Raw genomic sequence first — 15,026 nt, 5'->3', positions numbered from 1 at the left:
AAATTAATATATCACATATAAAATTGATAAAATAACAATAAAATGTAAATTCAAGCATAAAAACAAACATCATTTGTAAACAATATGTATTGCCTTATAGAGAGTAGACTTTTTATTTCAATGAGCAAATTATAAAATACTTATTTATAACTAATTGTGTACTTAAAGCATTTATTAGAATTTTAAAATTTATTATTATATATAATATTACCACAAATATTAAATTTAATAATTGAAATACTTATATATATTTCAAAATATTTATATTGACTATTAATTTTGGATTTTTCGGGTTACTCGTTCGGGTTCAGTTAATAACACTTCGGGTTCGGATATTTTTTGTACCACCCTACAAAACCTGTTCGAGTATTTTACGTTTATTTTTACGTTTCGGGTCGGATAACGGGTTGGGTTTTTCGGTTCGGGTTCGGATTTCGGTTTCCGGATTTTATGCCCAAGCCTAAATTCCAATATATATATCAAAATAAAACTCCTAACAATTAATGCAAAATAGTTGCAGCATTTCTCTTGTGTAAGATGGTGTCATTATCAAATTTCATCGCATATGTCGGCCGATAAATATTAAAGGTAGGCAAAATAAAGTTGAAAAACGACTAGTTTCCGTGAAATTCAACGAATCAAATCTTTAAGCAGATGACAACAACACTGTCCAATTATTTTTAGAAAACTGGCTCCATTTTGATGGCTTGAAATACAAGAAATTAAAACTACGTTCAAATCTACGCGGGAGGAATAGTAAGCATGATCCAATTTCAACACATCATTATTAATTCGTGTTGACGTATTTTTTCCTATTTCTTAGTACGGGAATTTTTGTTTGCTTTCGTGGATTTTTGTTACTACAAATTTGTAGCTTTTTTTTTTTATATTACATCATATTTTCTAAAATTTTGTATTTTTTATGTCAGAAAATCAATTAGCTCATGATGTACATTCATATGACATTTTTATCTATTATTCATGAGAGATAAATACAAAGTTTTTTTTTCATATACATTTAGTTTGATGATTTGATTATAAAAATATTACTATATATTTTATTTTTGAAACCTATATATTTCTTTTAGCCATTATTTATCCTTCAACAATTTATTTTCCTACAACACTGAGAATTTTCTTCTAACGTTAGATACAAGCTCTCTATAAAAGGCTACGAAAATCTTTCTTTTAGCATCAACCCACAAATTCCTTTGGCCTTCTTATCTCTCGGTTTAACAAAGAGAGACAATATAAATGGGTCTAAGCAATATTATTCCCTTGCTTTTGCTCTCGATTTTGATGTTTGGGGTTTTGGGTAATGCTCAGCTTACCTCTGATTTTTACTCCACGACCTGCCCTAATGTCACAGTCATTGCTCGGAGCCTGTTGGAGCAAGCAAGCCGTAGCGACGTTAGACTCACTGCTCAAGTCATGCGCCTTCACTTTCACGACTGTTTCGTGAACGTAAGATCTATTTTATTCATTAGCACTTTTCAGATTATAATGAAACCAATTGATTGGTTGACAAAAAAAAATGAAACCAACTGATTCAATGCGCATTTGGTCTCATGATTCATTTTGAAATAAAAGAAATATCATATTATTCATGTTGAATATAAACAAACCGTGGTTTATATTAATAAGGTCATAACTCTATTTCTTTTGGCTTCAAAAGGTACTAATAGTTCACGTCACTGATTGACCATACAAAGTACCAACGTGTTGTAAATTGTGAGTTTAGTGGAGTCATTGATTTTTAAGATCAAATTTGAAGTTTTTAATGATTAGTTATATTTTGGACTACATATTCCTTCATTCACATGATTTTCATATTACGATGGTAAAAAGTCTATAAACTAAAATATTATTTTTCCTTGACTTTTTTCTCTAGTCATGGGCTAAATAAGTTACAAGGCATAGGAAAATATGTAGTTATAGATTTACAATATGACTAAGATAATTATATATAGACATATACTTGTGCACTGAACATTGAGCTTAAAGCGTGTGAACCACAGGGGTGCGATGGTTCGGTACTATTGGATGCTGCTCTGGCGGATGGAGTAGAGGGTGAAAAGGAAGCTTTCCAAAACGCTGGCTCTCTTGGCGGTTTCGAGGTGATCGATGAAATCAAAACCGCTCTCGAGAATGTTTGCCCTGGAGTTGTCTCTTGTGCCGATATCCTTGCTATCACAGCTGAAATATCTGTCTCACTGGTAATGATAATTCTCAAAATCTAGGTGTTTCAAATATTTAATTTTATGTAGCGGTCCTGACATTGGAAAGACCACAAACATTTTTCAAAAACTTGGCCTATTTCGTATATTATTTACTAAAGTACCGTATATATATCAATAATTTGTTTTAAAAAAGCTGATTTTTAATTTTTTTGGATGGACTGGAAGCTGGTGCTTGGTGTGCTTTCCATCAGGGCCGGCACTGCTGGCATAACATGCATTAGTAGAAATCATTATAGGCGACATTTCTTGAATTTATATTCCAATTTTACGTAAACATTTTATATAACTATTTGAACTTTCATTTCATTCAAGGCGGGAGGACCGTCATGGGACGTATTGTTAGGAAGGAGAGATGGTCGGACCGCCAACCGTGACGATGCGGTGGCTGCACTTCCACTAGGACCTGACTCTCTCGATATCCTTACCACTAAGTTCTCTGAACATAATCTTGACACTACCGATTTGGTCGCTTTATCTGGTACATTCGCGTTTTAATTCTTTTGACCGTCTTATAGAAATATGATTATAATTCATAATGTATAAAGATCAGGACATCAATAGTACTTCGAAGTATTAAATCTATCATAATTATGAATCATAATAATTGTACAGGTGCTCATACCTTCGGGAGGGTTCAGTGTGCAGCGATAACCAATCGTGTGAACAATTTTGATGGTATCAACGGACAGTCGGACCCGAGTGTTGAACCGGCATTCTTGCAAACGTTGCGACGACAATGCCCGCGAGGCGGAAGTCCCACCGCCTTAGTAAATCTTGATCCTACGAGCCCTGACTCATTTGATAACGACTATTTCAAGAACCTTCAAAACAACCGTGGAGTACTTGAATCAGATCAAATCTTGTTTTCCTCAAGAGGAGCTCCCACTGTACCTTTGGTGAATCGTTTCGCAGAGAACCAAAGTGAGTTCTTTAGAATCTTTGCTAGATCGATGATCAAGATGGGAAACGTAAAGACTCTCACGGGTACTGAAGGTGAGATTCGTAGAGACTGCAGACGGGTCAACTAATTTTATTTGTATCACTGCATCTTCGAGTGATCAAATATTACATGGAATAAGTGGTAGCAAATTTGTGCTTTTCCACAACTTTTTTTTTCCGTTGGATTTTGTTTTACTATTCAGGCTAAGCATGCCATTGTTATTATTATTTTTTAAAATCATATATGTACACATATGAGAAGAGCTTCACGATCTTTCTATTAGCCTACATATTGTCTTCAATTTAGACCCTATGTCCCTATATAATAATTTAGTTTTGGAAAATTTGTGAAATCGTAATTCCTTAAAATTAATTCTCAAGGGTTAAAAAAAAGAGGTAATTTGGTCAAAAACCATAAAAGACCACGAAATTAACTAAATACCTACAACAGTGTAAAAATGGATTTTGTTGTAGATAAGGTATGTGCAAAATGACATTTAAAGCTCTTACCAGTTGGCGGTAGATTTTCTACCATGTTTGTGTTGTAGGTTATATAGCTGGCAAATAGATTTTGTGAGATATCAAAAAGATTTGCTAAGATATGTCCTAGATTTTTTGTGTTCTCGAGAAGGGTTAAGAATTATAGTAACATTGAGAGACCACTTCCCCATTCACATATTTACTATCGGAAACGGTGGAACTCAATATCAAATCCTTTGGAAGATTTAGTTTCCATACATACAAATATTTGTGCAAAGGAGAGAGAAGAGCCAATGGCTATGAAAAAAATGTGGAGCTTTCGATATATCTTCCTCCTTCGTTTCAATCTCTGATAAGATTTCGTCAAAGATGATGGTGGGATCCTTAGTGACGGAGATGTACATGTCGTTGCACGTTGTGCACTTTGTTTCTTCTCATAAATCTTGAGCATGTCGACCTATGCCGGAATCAGATTGGAAGCAATCAAAATCCGAACCAGATGTTGTATGATTTCGATTAACGATGTCATCTACTTCACCAGCTTCTGTGTGATTTGTGTGATTCTTCCTACGTTCGAAGAGTGCCGAGCTGTCACAACGATCCTCTTAGCTTTCCTGTGTGAATCGGTGAGCGAGATTTATCAATCAAAACATTGGCATGCTAAAAGCTCTGGAACAATGAACCACAGGAAAGTAATTCTTTTTATTATTTTGAAATTGTTAGCTATATGTGTAAAAATAATATTGCCCGAACAATAGTTTTGGTACCGCAGGTACAATATATATTAGCCAGACAACAGTTTTGAAAACTTGTCACCACGATGACTTTACTGTGAAAAGATAGAAAAATAGAGATAAAAGAAAAAAATGCGGCATGGAAAGATATACATGTATTTCAGTCAGATATGTTACATCAGTTTTTATTGTTTGCAGCAGATGCAAAGTGATAGGCCACAACAAAGTAACCTGCAAACAACCCATCTATAAGATATGTAGTAGAAGGGGGATGGGAGGCGATTGAGGTGGTGTGTTGAGCGATTTGGAATGCCATGTCTTCAAAAATAATAATGCTTATCTAATATGTGATGTCCATGTAAAAAGCTTTCAAGAAAAATCATCAAAGTTAGTAACATGATCAGATCATATGACTTAGGTGCATGTTTTCAAAGGATAAACATCATAATAACACTTTTTGTATAGCTAAATGTCGATGGCAGCAAATGTATCAAAGTTTATTTACAGTACGAAGAAATTAATATTGTCATTACATATCACATTGATAAAGGAACAATAGGCTGGGACATTTCACATATAATATGAAAACTCGCAAGTAAAATAAATATCCAATAATTTACGGTTATACAATTTAGAAAACAAGCACGGGAGCTACTACATATCCTAAGGATATGTTAATTGTTTCGATTTAATAACATGGTCTAAACAATAAGGGTCGTCAACAATAATTAGATGTCAAATATCTATAAAGATAACCGGCTAATCTAATAAGAAGATAACCGGCTAATCTAATAAGTTTCCGTTTCCGATGTATCTTAATCGGTTAATCTAATAAGTCTATGTATCCGATGCTTTCTAAACGGCTAATCTAATAAGTTTCCGTATCCGATGCGTCTTAACCGGTTAATCTAATAAGTTTCCGTTTCCGATGTGTCTTAACCAGTTAATCTTATAAGTCTATCTATCCGATGCTTTCTAAATGGCTAATCTAATAAGTTTCCATATCCGATGCGTCTTAACCGGTTAATCTAATAAGTATATGTATCTGATACTTAACCGGATAATCAAATAATTTTATGAATCTGATGTGTTACAAAATAAGTTTATGTATCTAATGTATAGTCTTAAGCTAATATAAACGTTCATACAAAATTCTGTATACAGACAATATAACTTTGAAAAATAAGGAATTGATGATTATATATGGTTTGAGATATTTGAGTTGAATTGAGTAGTAGGAGACGTTTTAGACCGATATGGTTCAATCGTTTGTGGCTTCAGATGTCTCGGACCATTCTGGAATATGGCGCATGTACGATTTGTTACCACAGTTAAGGCAATAGCGATCGATATGGCAACTAGATGTCTGATATGTACTAAGACAACCGGCTAATATAATTGGGTTACCTATACTAAGTATCATATATATCTAAATGTAAAGGACTGATTGATAAAATATTAGTTATATGGCTAAATACATTTAATTACAAATGTATATGCCAGGAAAATCTAAGTGCGTACATACTACACCACAAAGCAAAATTAGAGAAAATATTCAGGTCATACAACACTGAAATATCAGTTGAAACAACATCGATGGAAATTGATACACACATCCAAGAAACAAAACAAGACACTAGATGAAGTCATAAACCAGAGCTTACGAGTTCAAGACATAATAAAGACAAAATGATATTTTCCAAAGAGATATGACATTACTCCTATTAAATTTCAGCGTGATAATAGTGACAGAGGTGATGACAATAAACCCTCCCCAAGACAAAATAAAAACAATTTCAGTATGCTACTTGTCGTAGCATTTTTCCCCTTTCCAGTGACTTTATTACTTTATCTTGCAGCTTCTTTTCCTCCTCTGTAAGTTTGCACCACAAGATAATAAAATCAAGAACTGTGAACACGGCGATGGGTCTTGGGGAAAGAGATCAGAGAAAAAGAAAAATATCAATTCAAAATTTGTATGAGACCGAAGGGTTTGTGGTACAGTGTTGTGACCTTCACTCCAACTGGTTCTTCTCTAACCGCAAAATTTCTCTCCAGAATTGAATAGTGGTTTTTGATTTGCAATTGTGATTTGTTTCTTTTTCTGAAAGTGAGAGATGAAGAGAAATGGGGAGATAGATAGAGAGTCTGTGTAATAGATTACTCCCTTCCTTGTTCGTCTCTGGCACTAGAAGATTTCCATATATGCGAAAGTGACTATAAAATCTTTCCGAATCCACATCAAAGATTTTAGAATCGCCCCATAATATTTCGGCTACAGAATAGTTACTTTACGTGGAAGGCTTATAGGGATATAAATGTCTTAAACATTTGACGAGATTTTGTACACAGTGTCGTTTGGTAGGTTGCTAAATACGCTATACTTTGTTGGTGTAGCTACTAATTTCTCATGTATAAAAGAAAAAGTTCCCAAGGATTAAAGAGGACCTCTAAGTGGACCCATACACAAAAATGGAAATAATATTGACCATGAGTTTTCTTGGATTGAAGTCATATTGAAAAACCAGGATTGAAGTCATGTTGAAAAGGTCAAAACCCTAATGCATTAACAGAAAGCAGATATTTCAACCAAAAGGTCCAAAACTATCAGTAAATCATATAACTTTTACCACAATAACTGGTAGACCAGTTAATTTAAACGTAGACATTGGTGCGGTTGTGTTCCTAATTCGAAATTCGGTGAAAATGATTTACGCCATATCATTAATTAATATTAGTAAAAGCAAACTTTGAACTCCAAAAAAAAGTAGAGTCTAAAACGTAAACTCCTCCTAATTAATAAAATAATTTTTAACCATAACATACGATCTTTGGTTTCATATTTCTGCGAATCGAATACCAATTTTTATAACACTCACAATTTTTATTTCAAATCAGATAAATGACAAATTTAGCAAAAAGTGTAAATTATTTTTATATGTATACCAACTATATAATTTCTAAACTACACTTTGTAAAGTTTTTGCATTATTGCAAAATAAAATAAATGTATTATAGAAATTACTTCATATGTATTAATGAATCACTCCTTAACATATATCTGAAACCACATGTTTCTATAATTATCAGTTATTCTATTTTGTAAAGCTATATCATTTATTCTGTCACACCAATGATGATTCAACTAACAGCTTATCCTCCACTAGACCGATTCAACGGCGGATCTCAATCTGTATACGAAAGAATAATTCGTTTTATTAGGCAATAGCCCCCATGACCGATTCAATCAATCTTTAATTCGTTTTATTAGGCAATTCTTTACTCACAAAGACACATTGTGTCTTTAACACACTTTATATGTGTAGAACCTTCCCATTTTGAGACGAAAATGCCTCTTTTTGAAGTTAACGAGAAATTTGTTTGTTTTTAAAAAATAAACCAAACATGGACGTTTTTGGTTGTTTGCAATAAATGAACATTAATTTCACGGATAATCTACTGGTGGATATATGTTTTGGTAGACAAAAATCATGTGGATGTGTTTATGGTGGACAAATTGTTGTGGATAGGAACATCATGTTAGATTTCAGATTTAATGTGGATACGTTATCGTGGACATCATATATTGGATTTACGAGCCTAAGTAACATGTACAAAATATTGAACAAATTGATATGGAAAAATGTTCTCCCAACACAATGTGCCTCTAAAGGTAATTGGTAACATAGACAGTGTCTTAGGGGGTAAAATTTTCATGATTTTGATTATTTTGTTTCTTAAGTGCAGATGGCTGAGATGTGTTTGGTGATATGTAGAGAATGAGTATGTGGTTCCTGAGGTAAATGGAAGTTCATTGTGGACAAAAAAAGATGTGTGGACAGGAGATGTGTGGATGAGAGATGCGTGGAACGGGAGACGTGTGGACATGAGATGCGTCGTCGGGAGACGCGTGGAGCCACTTACACCACCACCGTAACTACCCTCATGTCTTACACCAAACCTCCATAACCACCACCGCCTCCACTGCGGTATCCATCCCTTCCTCCACCGTATCCACCACCATCTCCTCCACTCGAGTAGCCACCTCCACTCGAGTAGCCACCTCCACCAACCACCACCATTGTATCCACACTCACGTTACATACAGACAGAATCAAGTGGTTTAAGAAGCGGGAGCTAACCTTCCATTTGGATTTTATCTGTCCAGATTTCCGAGGCTTGGATACAGAGATTGCTCACGATGGAAACACGAAAACCCAAATACAGATTCGCAGAACAGATGAGCAATGGAAGAGACGTGGGTTCCGAAAGTTGATATTTGGATCCAATTTCAGGTTTTGATTTCTGGATCTAGAAACAATCGGGGAGAAAGAAATTAGGGTTCATCTCACCGGCGATGGATTTGTGAAGAAAGAAGAAGAGATAAGGTTTTGTAAAAAAGTTAAAAAAGTTATCAATTTGTAAAAAGATAAAAATCAGATTTCGGTTTTGGTTAGGAATCTCTTTGGTTAGTTGGGTTGGGTAACGAGTTTGGTTAGTAGGATGGGATGTCTAGTTACTTGAAGATGTCACTTGGTTGAGGGTCATCTTAGTAAAACTAACATGATAAAGTGTGCTCAGTAAACAATGTGTCTTTTAGTGATATTGTAAACTCAACTTGTGTCTCTGAGGGTAAATATTTCATTGCGATATATACCTACTTTACTTCAAGTCAATTATTTTCTTTCATCGTGTCGTTACCAAGTTTTTAGTCCGTTTTAGCCACCTGCAGTTATTTTTCTACGACGTACAATGATATGGCATTTGTATCCATTACTCATAAGAGATGAGTAAATATTTTCTTTAACGAACGTTTTAATTGATTTGCCCTAGCCGCTCCTCTCAGACACCATTATCGAGGCAACCCCTATGTCACCATTTTCTGGCGCCGGTGATGCTCAAGCTCGCCGGCGTCGGGACTCTTCACCTCACCTCTGTTCCCTCTTTGTCTCTCTGCTCTTCTACCGTCTCTCTCTCTTTTTTAGTCTGTTCCTTTTCTTTTTGCTGAGCAATCTAAGGCGTAGTGGCTTTATGTGCTCGCGGCGGAGAAGCAGCTCCTTGGATATGTCTTTCTCGGTGGTGCTATCTCTGTGACTTGTCTTTATCTCGCTGCTGAATTCACTAGCTTTCTCATCCACCGCCTCTCACTGCATCTCGGGTTTAAGCCCCGATGAACCTTTCAAAAAAGCATCCTACCTTGTCTGTCGTCTTTATGGGTGAAGCATACTCTCCCTATGGGGAACATCTGTTCCATCTGGTCATGGCATAAACAAAGCATCTCCCAGGCGGTTCCTCTCCCTTTGCTAGTCAAACCTGTTAAAGAGTATGTGCAATACTGCGAAAATATTCCGGCTACTAAGAATCCGATGGTTGAGCTACAAATCCACCGCCGTATACTGCTGCTCTACACGGAGTCCACTCAGGCTAGGCGATGTGACTGGTTCTTCAAACCTCCCTTGGTGATAAAAGATTACAGTTTGTGTTGTTGTCTTCCCTGCCAGCTCCAACAACTCAGGTAGGGATCTGTATATGTTTTCGCGGAGGTCCAAAGCTTCATAAGAATAGTATCTTAGACTGGCCTGCCATTTGTTTATCACCTCGGAGGCAACAGAGGAGCACTTTCGATTTTTCTTGATATTTATGCTGGGTTTTGGCCAGAGAAAGAAGTGCTCATACTTTCAGTGATTGCTTTTACAACTACAAGCTCAAGCACTCCATTGATTCATAGTAAGCTTGCTTTAGTCAACCTGTTAAACTTAACCACCATGGAAAAGTTTATTCAAACTTCCTCTCACTCGGGTCGAGAGAGATCTTTCTCCACATCCTCCTTTTCACAGGAGAGAATTATTCCATCAAAATTCCTCTTTGTAAGAGGTGACCTTACCCCGGTAACCAAAACCGGGAAAACTTACCAATTTCCTAGCCGTTTGCTATCTTATGTGAAGGTTCACTTGGAGCCGGTAGATGCAACAACTCTTGTTCAGATGAGAGTTGAGGTTTCGGATGGTGTTGCGACGTCACTTGATATTGTGACTAATCGTTTGTTATTTGAAGATTTGGAGATGTGGTTTGAGCTTTTATTAGATTGGATCACAAGTGGCAATTTCTGTACCTTTCATAATGTTTTATCAAACTTTTCGAAATTTGTGTCTCTATCCTTGTTTACCCTTGAACTTTATGTCGCAGTTTTCGCACATCGTGGTTTGTACGATGTTGCTAATAGTCTTGTAATCGTTTAAATTTAGTAATGAAGACATTGGTGCAAAAAAAAAACGAACGTTTTAATTGAAAAACAAAAGGAATGCTTGAAAAATAATACATTTTTTATTTCTTAAAGTTTATACAATTTACAAGCAATAGTTTTTATGCATGTGTTCATTTTCATTTTTATATTTTAAAGAAATTATAGATCAAACATAATGTGGCTTTCGCTTCTGCAACCATATCGGTTCCTATTTCTCTTAAGTTGTGTTGCGTGATAAGCCTAACGTACGGGAGTGTATTAGAAATGAGACCTCCAAATAGCCTAAGCACAATTACGAAAACCGATAAAATATGATAACGTAAAACACACACGTAAGGTTGTAAGCTTATACTTACAAGTTACTTGAGATCGACTTTATAAAAATATTCAAATCCAATCGTGTCTCCTCACTTGCCTTACACATACAATGACTAGACTATACACAAAGCATCATAATTCTTGAAGTAAAATCAAGATCTTTGCTCATTCAACTGTTATTATACTCAACTTCAGTTCATGCATCTTTCCCCCAAGTTATATTTTTAACCCTCCATAATCTGAACCTTCAAAGGTTCAACATGGGAACATTGGTGGGTCACATCGTACCAGGATTTTTCTTCTTTTCACTTGGTCTATGGCACCTCTTTAACCACATCAAACTATTTTCTCTACATCCAAAATCATACGTATCATGTACATGGTTTCCCCTTTCCAAACCAAGATATTTAGAGCCTCTCGTGATCATTATAGCCTCCTCACTTTCCATTTCCGTGGAACTCTTCCTTGGCCAAAAGAACCACCAACCATTTGATCCCAATGACGGAACTATCCCATCAAACCATCTCCATAACTTTGAACACTCTTGCATCTCCATCACCTTCATCACATATGCCGCTTTTGCCATCATCTTTGACAAAACAAGACCAGTGGCTCATAGGGACCTCATCAACTTGATCGGGGCCCTCGCATTCGCCCAACAACTCTTTCTCTTCCATTTCCACTCGGCTGACCACACGGGCGTCGAGGGCCACTACCATTTGTTGCTACAGCTCGTGGTTTTTGTCTCTTTGGTGACAACACTCTTGGGTATCGCCTTACCGAGTAGCTTCTTGGTGAGTTTTGTTCGGTCACTTAGTATTTCTTTCCAAGGAATATGGCTTATGTCAATGGCTTGCATGCTTTGGACGCCAAGTTTGGTTCCCAAGGATTGCTTTCTTCACATTGAAGAGGGTAAACATACCATTAGATGCTCTAGCGTGAAAGGACTTCATAGAGCATTATCATTGGTTAATATCCAGTTTAGTTTGTTTCTGGTGGGTGTGACCATCTTTGCAATGTGGTTTTATATTTTCTTGCAAAGGATCTATGGTGAGAAAATTGAATATTCTGAGCTTCGAACAAAGGAATCCAAAGACACTGAGATCATGATGACCATGGTTGAAGTTCATGATACTAAGTCACGAAATGGAGTTAAGTCACTAGCTTGAGAAGTCATTGCCACAGAAAACTATTAACTTCTGATGATGTTTTCGTATTCTGATTCAGAGAGTTTGATCATGTGAATATAGACGTATTCTGTATTCAGATGGAAGACAATCCATATATGTAGTGTGTTGTACATAGATGAATGTGCCGTAATCTATTATATACACTTGAAAATCTTATATACTACTTTCTTATATTCTTTCCGATTCAAAAAGTCTAATAACCAATGTTCAAGAAATATTAAGAGAGTGGTTAGGCGTTTTTCGGGATTAGTGTTTTAGGCAGACACATAGGCACCGTCTACACGATTTATAAAAATCGTTTTACTTATGAATGATTCGCGATGTAGGCGGACCTGTCTAATCGATATTTAGAACACTAACTAATATTTCAGACCACCGTAACTTTATAAGATTGCATTATATCTCTTGTTTTCAAGTTTCTTGTGGTGAGAGAAACAAACTTGTTTGTTTGTGCTTGGTAACTCATAATCCACCTTCCATTCTTCTATCATTCTTATGGCAGTCAAAAGTTCACTAGGCTTGTGGTCGTCAAAGTTCCCTAAAACATTTTATATTAATTTCTAAATATCTTAGACACAATATTAATATCTTAAACACAAACAAGGAAAAGTAAACCACATTCATACCACTACATCTAAAAATCATTGTCGTTGCGATTTTTCCTTTTCATTGTTCTCTCCGTTGAAGTCGTATAAGAAAGTAGTGAAACTGTATCTATCATCTCAGCTTGGGGAGGACAAGGCACCGAACCCATCCACCGCGGGAGAACCAATGGTAAGAACTTGACTGAAACTCCATTCCACCAATATGAAGATGATCTTGGATCAGATACCCCATTCACAAAGCTGTCACAAACAGACTGGTCAATGAAACAATCTTGATATCCATCCTTGAGGATTGTATAGTTTAGTGTCCGCAAGTTACATGACACCAAATGATGATCATGATGACTACATAGATAAAGAGTGCCTATATCAAATGGATGCATTGCCACGGGTACATAAACACGGTTACTCGGGAGCTTGATTACCCACAAAAGTTCCCAAGATTCATCATCATCGTTCAACCTCCAAATCTTCAAAACATCATCTTCCGCTTGATAAAATGCTGTGACATACATGATGAAGCCTCAGGAGGTAGTCAAGGATCTTGTGAAGCCCTTCTTGTCACTCTGATATTCAGGTAATTTCACAACCCGGAACTCATTGGATTCAGAATAGAAATCATGAGATAAGAGTACTACTCCATGCACACTCACACAGCTAATGTAAATCGTGCCATTCAGAGTAATATAATAATACATGTTTTGGATATGGTGCGGACAGTAAATTTCCTTGAAACTCCAAATCCCTATCTCCGAGGAATAAATAAACACTCTCCAAATACAGGCGAGATCATTATTCGTAGATTGGACCGAAGCTAACCTAATCACTTTGAAGCTGGAAAGGACACCATCCTCGTCCACTCGAGTAACCAAACCTAACACAATGGAGTAACTTGGAGCTGGTGGGATTCGAATCCACTGTTTTAAAACTGGATTGCCCACGTAGCAGTAAGATTCATCCGAGTAGGAGCTGTCATTAATCAAAACCAATCCACTAGAAGAAGCCGCGTAGCTGAAATAAGCCGAGTAGGACTGTTTAAGAGACGGTGGGATGAAATAAGCTGGAGATTTAGGAAGATCCCATGTCTCGCATCCATGGAACCCTATGATTTCTTTTGTGCCACACAGTAATAGTGACCACGAGGAAGAGGAGTTTCGGTGAACAGACACGAAGAGACGACGGAAGTACGTAGATTCGAGTGTTGTTTTCCACGTTTTGCACACCGTTTTGAACCTAGCGATGCTTCTCAAGGGCAGCCTCACTAGAATCTCCGTCAACATGGCTTCTATGGGACATTTTGGTGTTTCCAAAGCCATTGAAAATAGTCACTCGCAAAAAAAAAAAGACTAGGGTTTCGTGGTTTAACTAGCGACGTTTTATTTGTTCGCTAAGTTTTCGCTTTCAATAAAAAAAAAAAAGTCAAGAAGGCCAAGTATTTACACAAGTAGCCCCTCAGAGCATCTTTATCCCGTATGTAATGGGGGTTTCTACCCAAAAAATAGTGCATGGCCCCACCAAAACATAAACCACCGTCCCTTCCGTATGCAAAAATAAGGCACTCTCTTTCTTCGTTTCTCGTACTGTTTGTGGATTCCACTGACACATGACGGCCGCCGCGATTAGTTCTCTTTTTAAATTTTTTTTTTTAATCAGATAAAAAAAAAAAAAAGAACCCCAACGTGGGGTTTAGGGTTAAAGATGCTCTTAATGATACCAATCCACATACCACGATAAACCCAACTAAAATGAACATTTAAGCCCCGGTGGTAGAAGTAGTGATGTTTGAAGCTGTTTTTTTTAGATAAGGGTTTGTTTTCTTGATTACAATGAATGCATGTGATAAGTATATATACAGACTTCCTTTTTTTTTAATCCAAAGATTTATACTCTTCTTGTTCTGAAGTTCAAACAAATGAAGTATAGTAGATTAAAATGATGCATACATTTAGAGAATATATAGTCATGGGTGTTTGGATGTCCAATCGGATTTGGTTCTGGTTCAATCGGATTTCTGTCTTTTGGAGGCATGAAATTTGACCTCATTCGGATATTCTTAAAGTCCGGTCCGATATTTGTTCAAGTTTACTAAGGTTCTATTCAGATATATTAATATATCATAAACTTCGTTGAACCCATTTTTAGTTAGGGTTTGTTTCTATATCGGATTTTGGTTATCCAAATACTTGTTTGCGATTCAAAAGTAGACATTTTAATTCACAAATTTGGCAATTTTAATAATTGTCACCGACAAAAAAATTAGTGGAAAAAGTAGTCGT

The 15,026-nt window shown here is 36.3% G+C and overlaps 3 protein-coding genes across 3 annotated transcripts; 2 read left to right on the top strand and 1 right to left on the bottom strand.

Annotated features, from left to right (window-relative positions):
* The first annotated feature begins 111 nt into the window (after positions 1–111).
* On the top strand, positions 112–3,487 carry LOC106379206 (peroxidase 58-like). The gene is made up of 4 exons (XM_013819213.3): positions 112–1,464; positions 2,019–2,216; positions 2,553–2,718; positions 2,853–3,487. The coding sequence occupies exons 1-4, from the start codon at positions 1,255–1,257 to the stop codon at positions 3,266–3,268; spliced, it is 990 nt and encodes a 329-aa protein (XP_013674667.1). The 5' UTR covers positions 112–1,254; the 3' UTR covers positions 3,269–3,487.
* A 5,675-nt stretch (positions 3,488–9,162) lies between these two features.
* Positions 9,163–12,356, top strand: LOC106379207 (transmembrane protein 45A-like). The gene has a single exon (XM_013819215.3). It carries the CDS (start codon positions 11,216–11,218, stop codon positions 12,122–12,124), a length of 909 nt encoding a protein of 302 aa, XP_013674669.2. The 5' UTR covers positions 9,163–11,215; the 3' UTR covers positions 12,125–12,356.
* Positions 12,357–12,483: 127 nt separating this feature from the next.
* LOC106377777 (F-box protein At3g26010) lies at positions 12,484–14,299 on the bottom strand. Its single transcript, XM_048746487.1, is given in 1 exon segment — positions 12,484–14,299. A coding segment is annotated over 1 exon segment (1,287 nt). The 5' UTR covers positions 14,067–14,299; the 3' UTR covers positions 12,484–12,779.
* Positions 14,300–15,026: the final 727 nt, after the last annotated feature.

The sequence above is a fragment of the Brassica napus genome, chromosome C2 (assembly GCF_020379485.1).
Source record: "Brassica napus cultivar Da-Ae chromosome C2, Da-Ae, whole genome shotgun sequence".
NCBI lineage: Eukaryota > Viridiplantae > Streptophyta > Magnoliopsida > Brassicales > Brassicaceae > Brassica > Brassica napus.
This window is presented reverse-complemented; position numbering and strand designations above follow the sequence as displayed.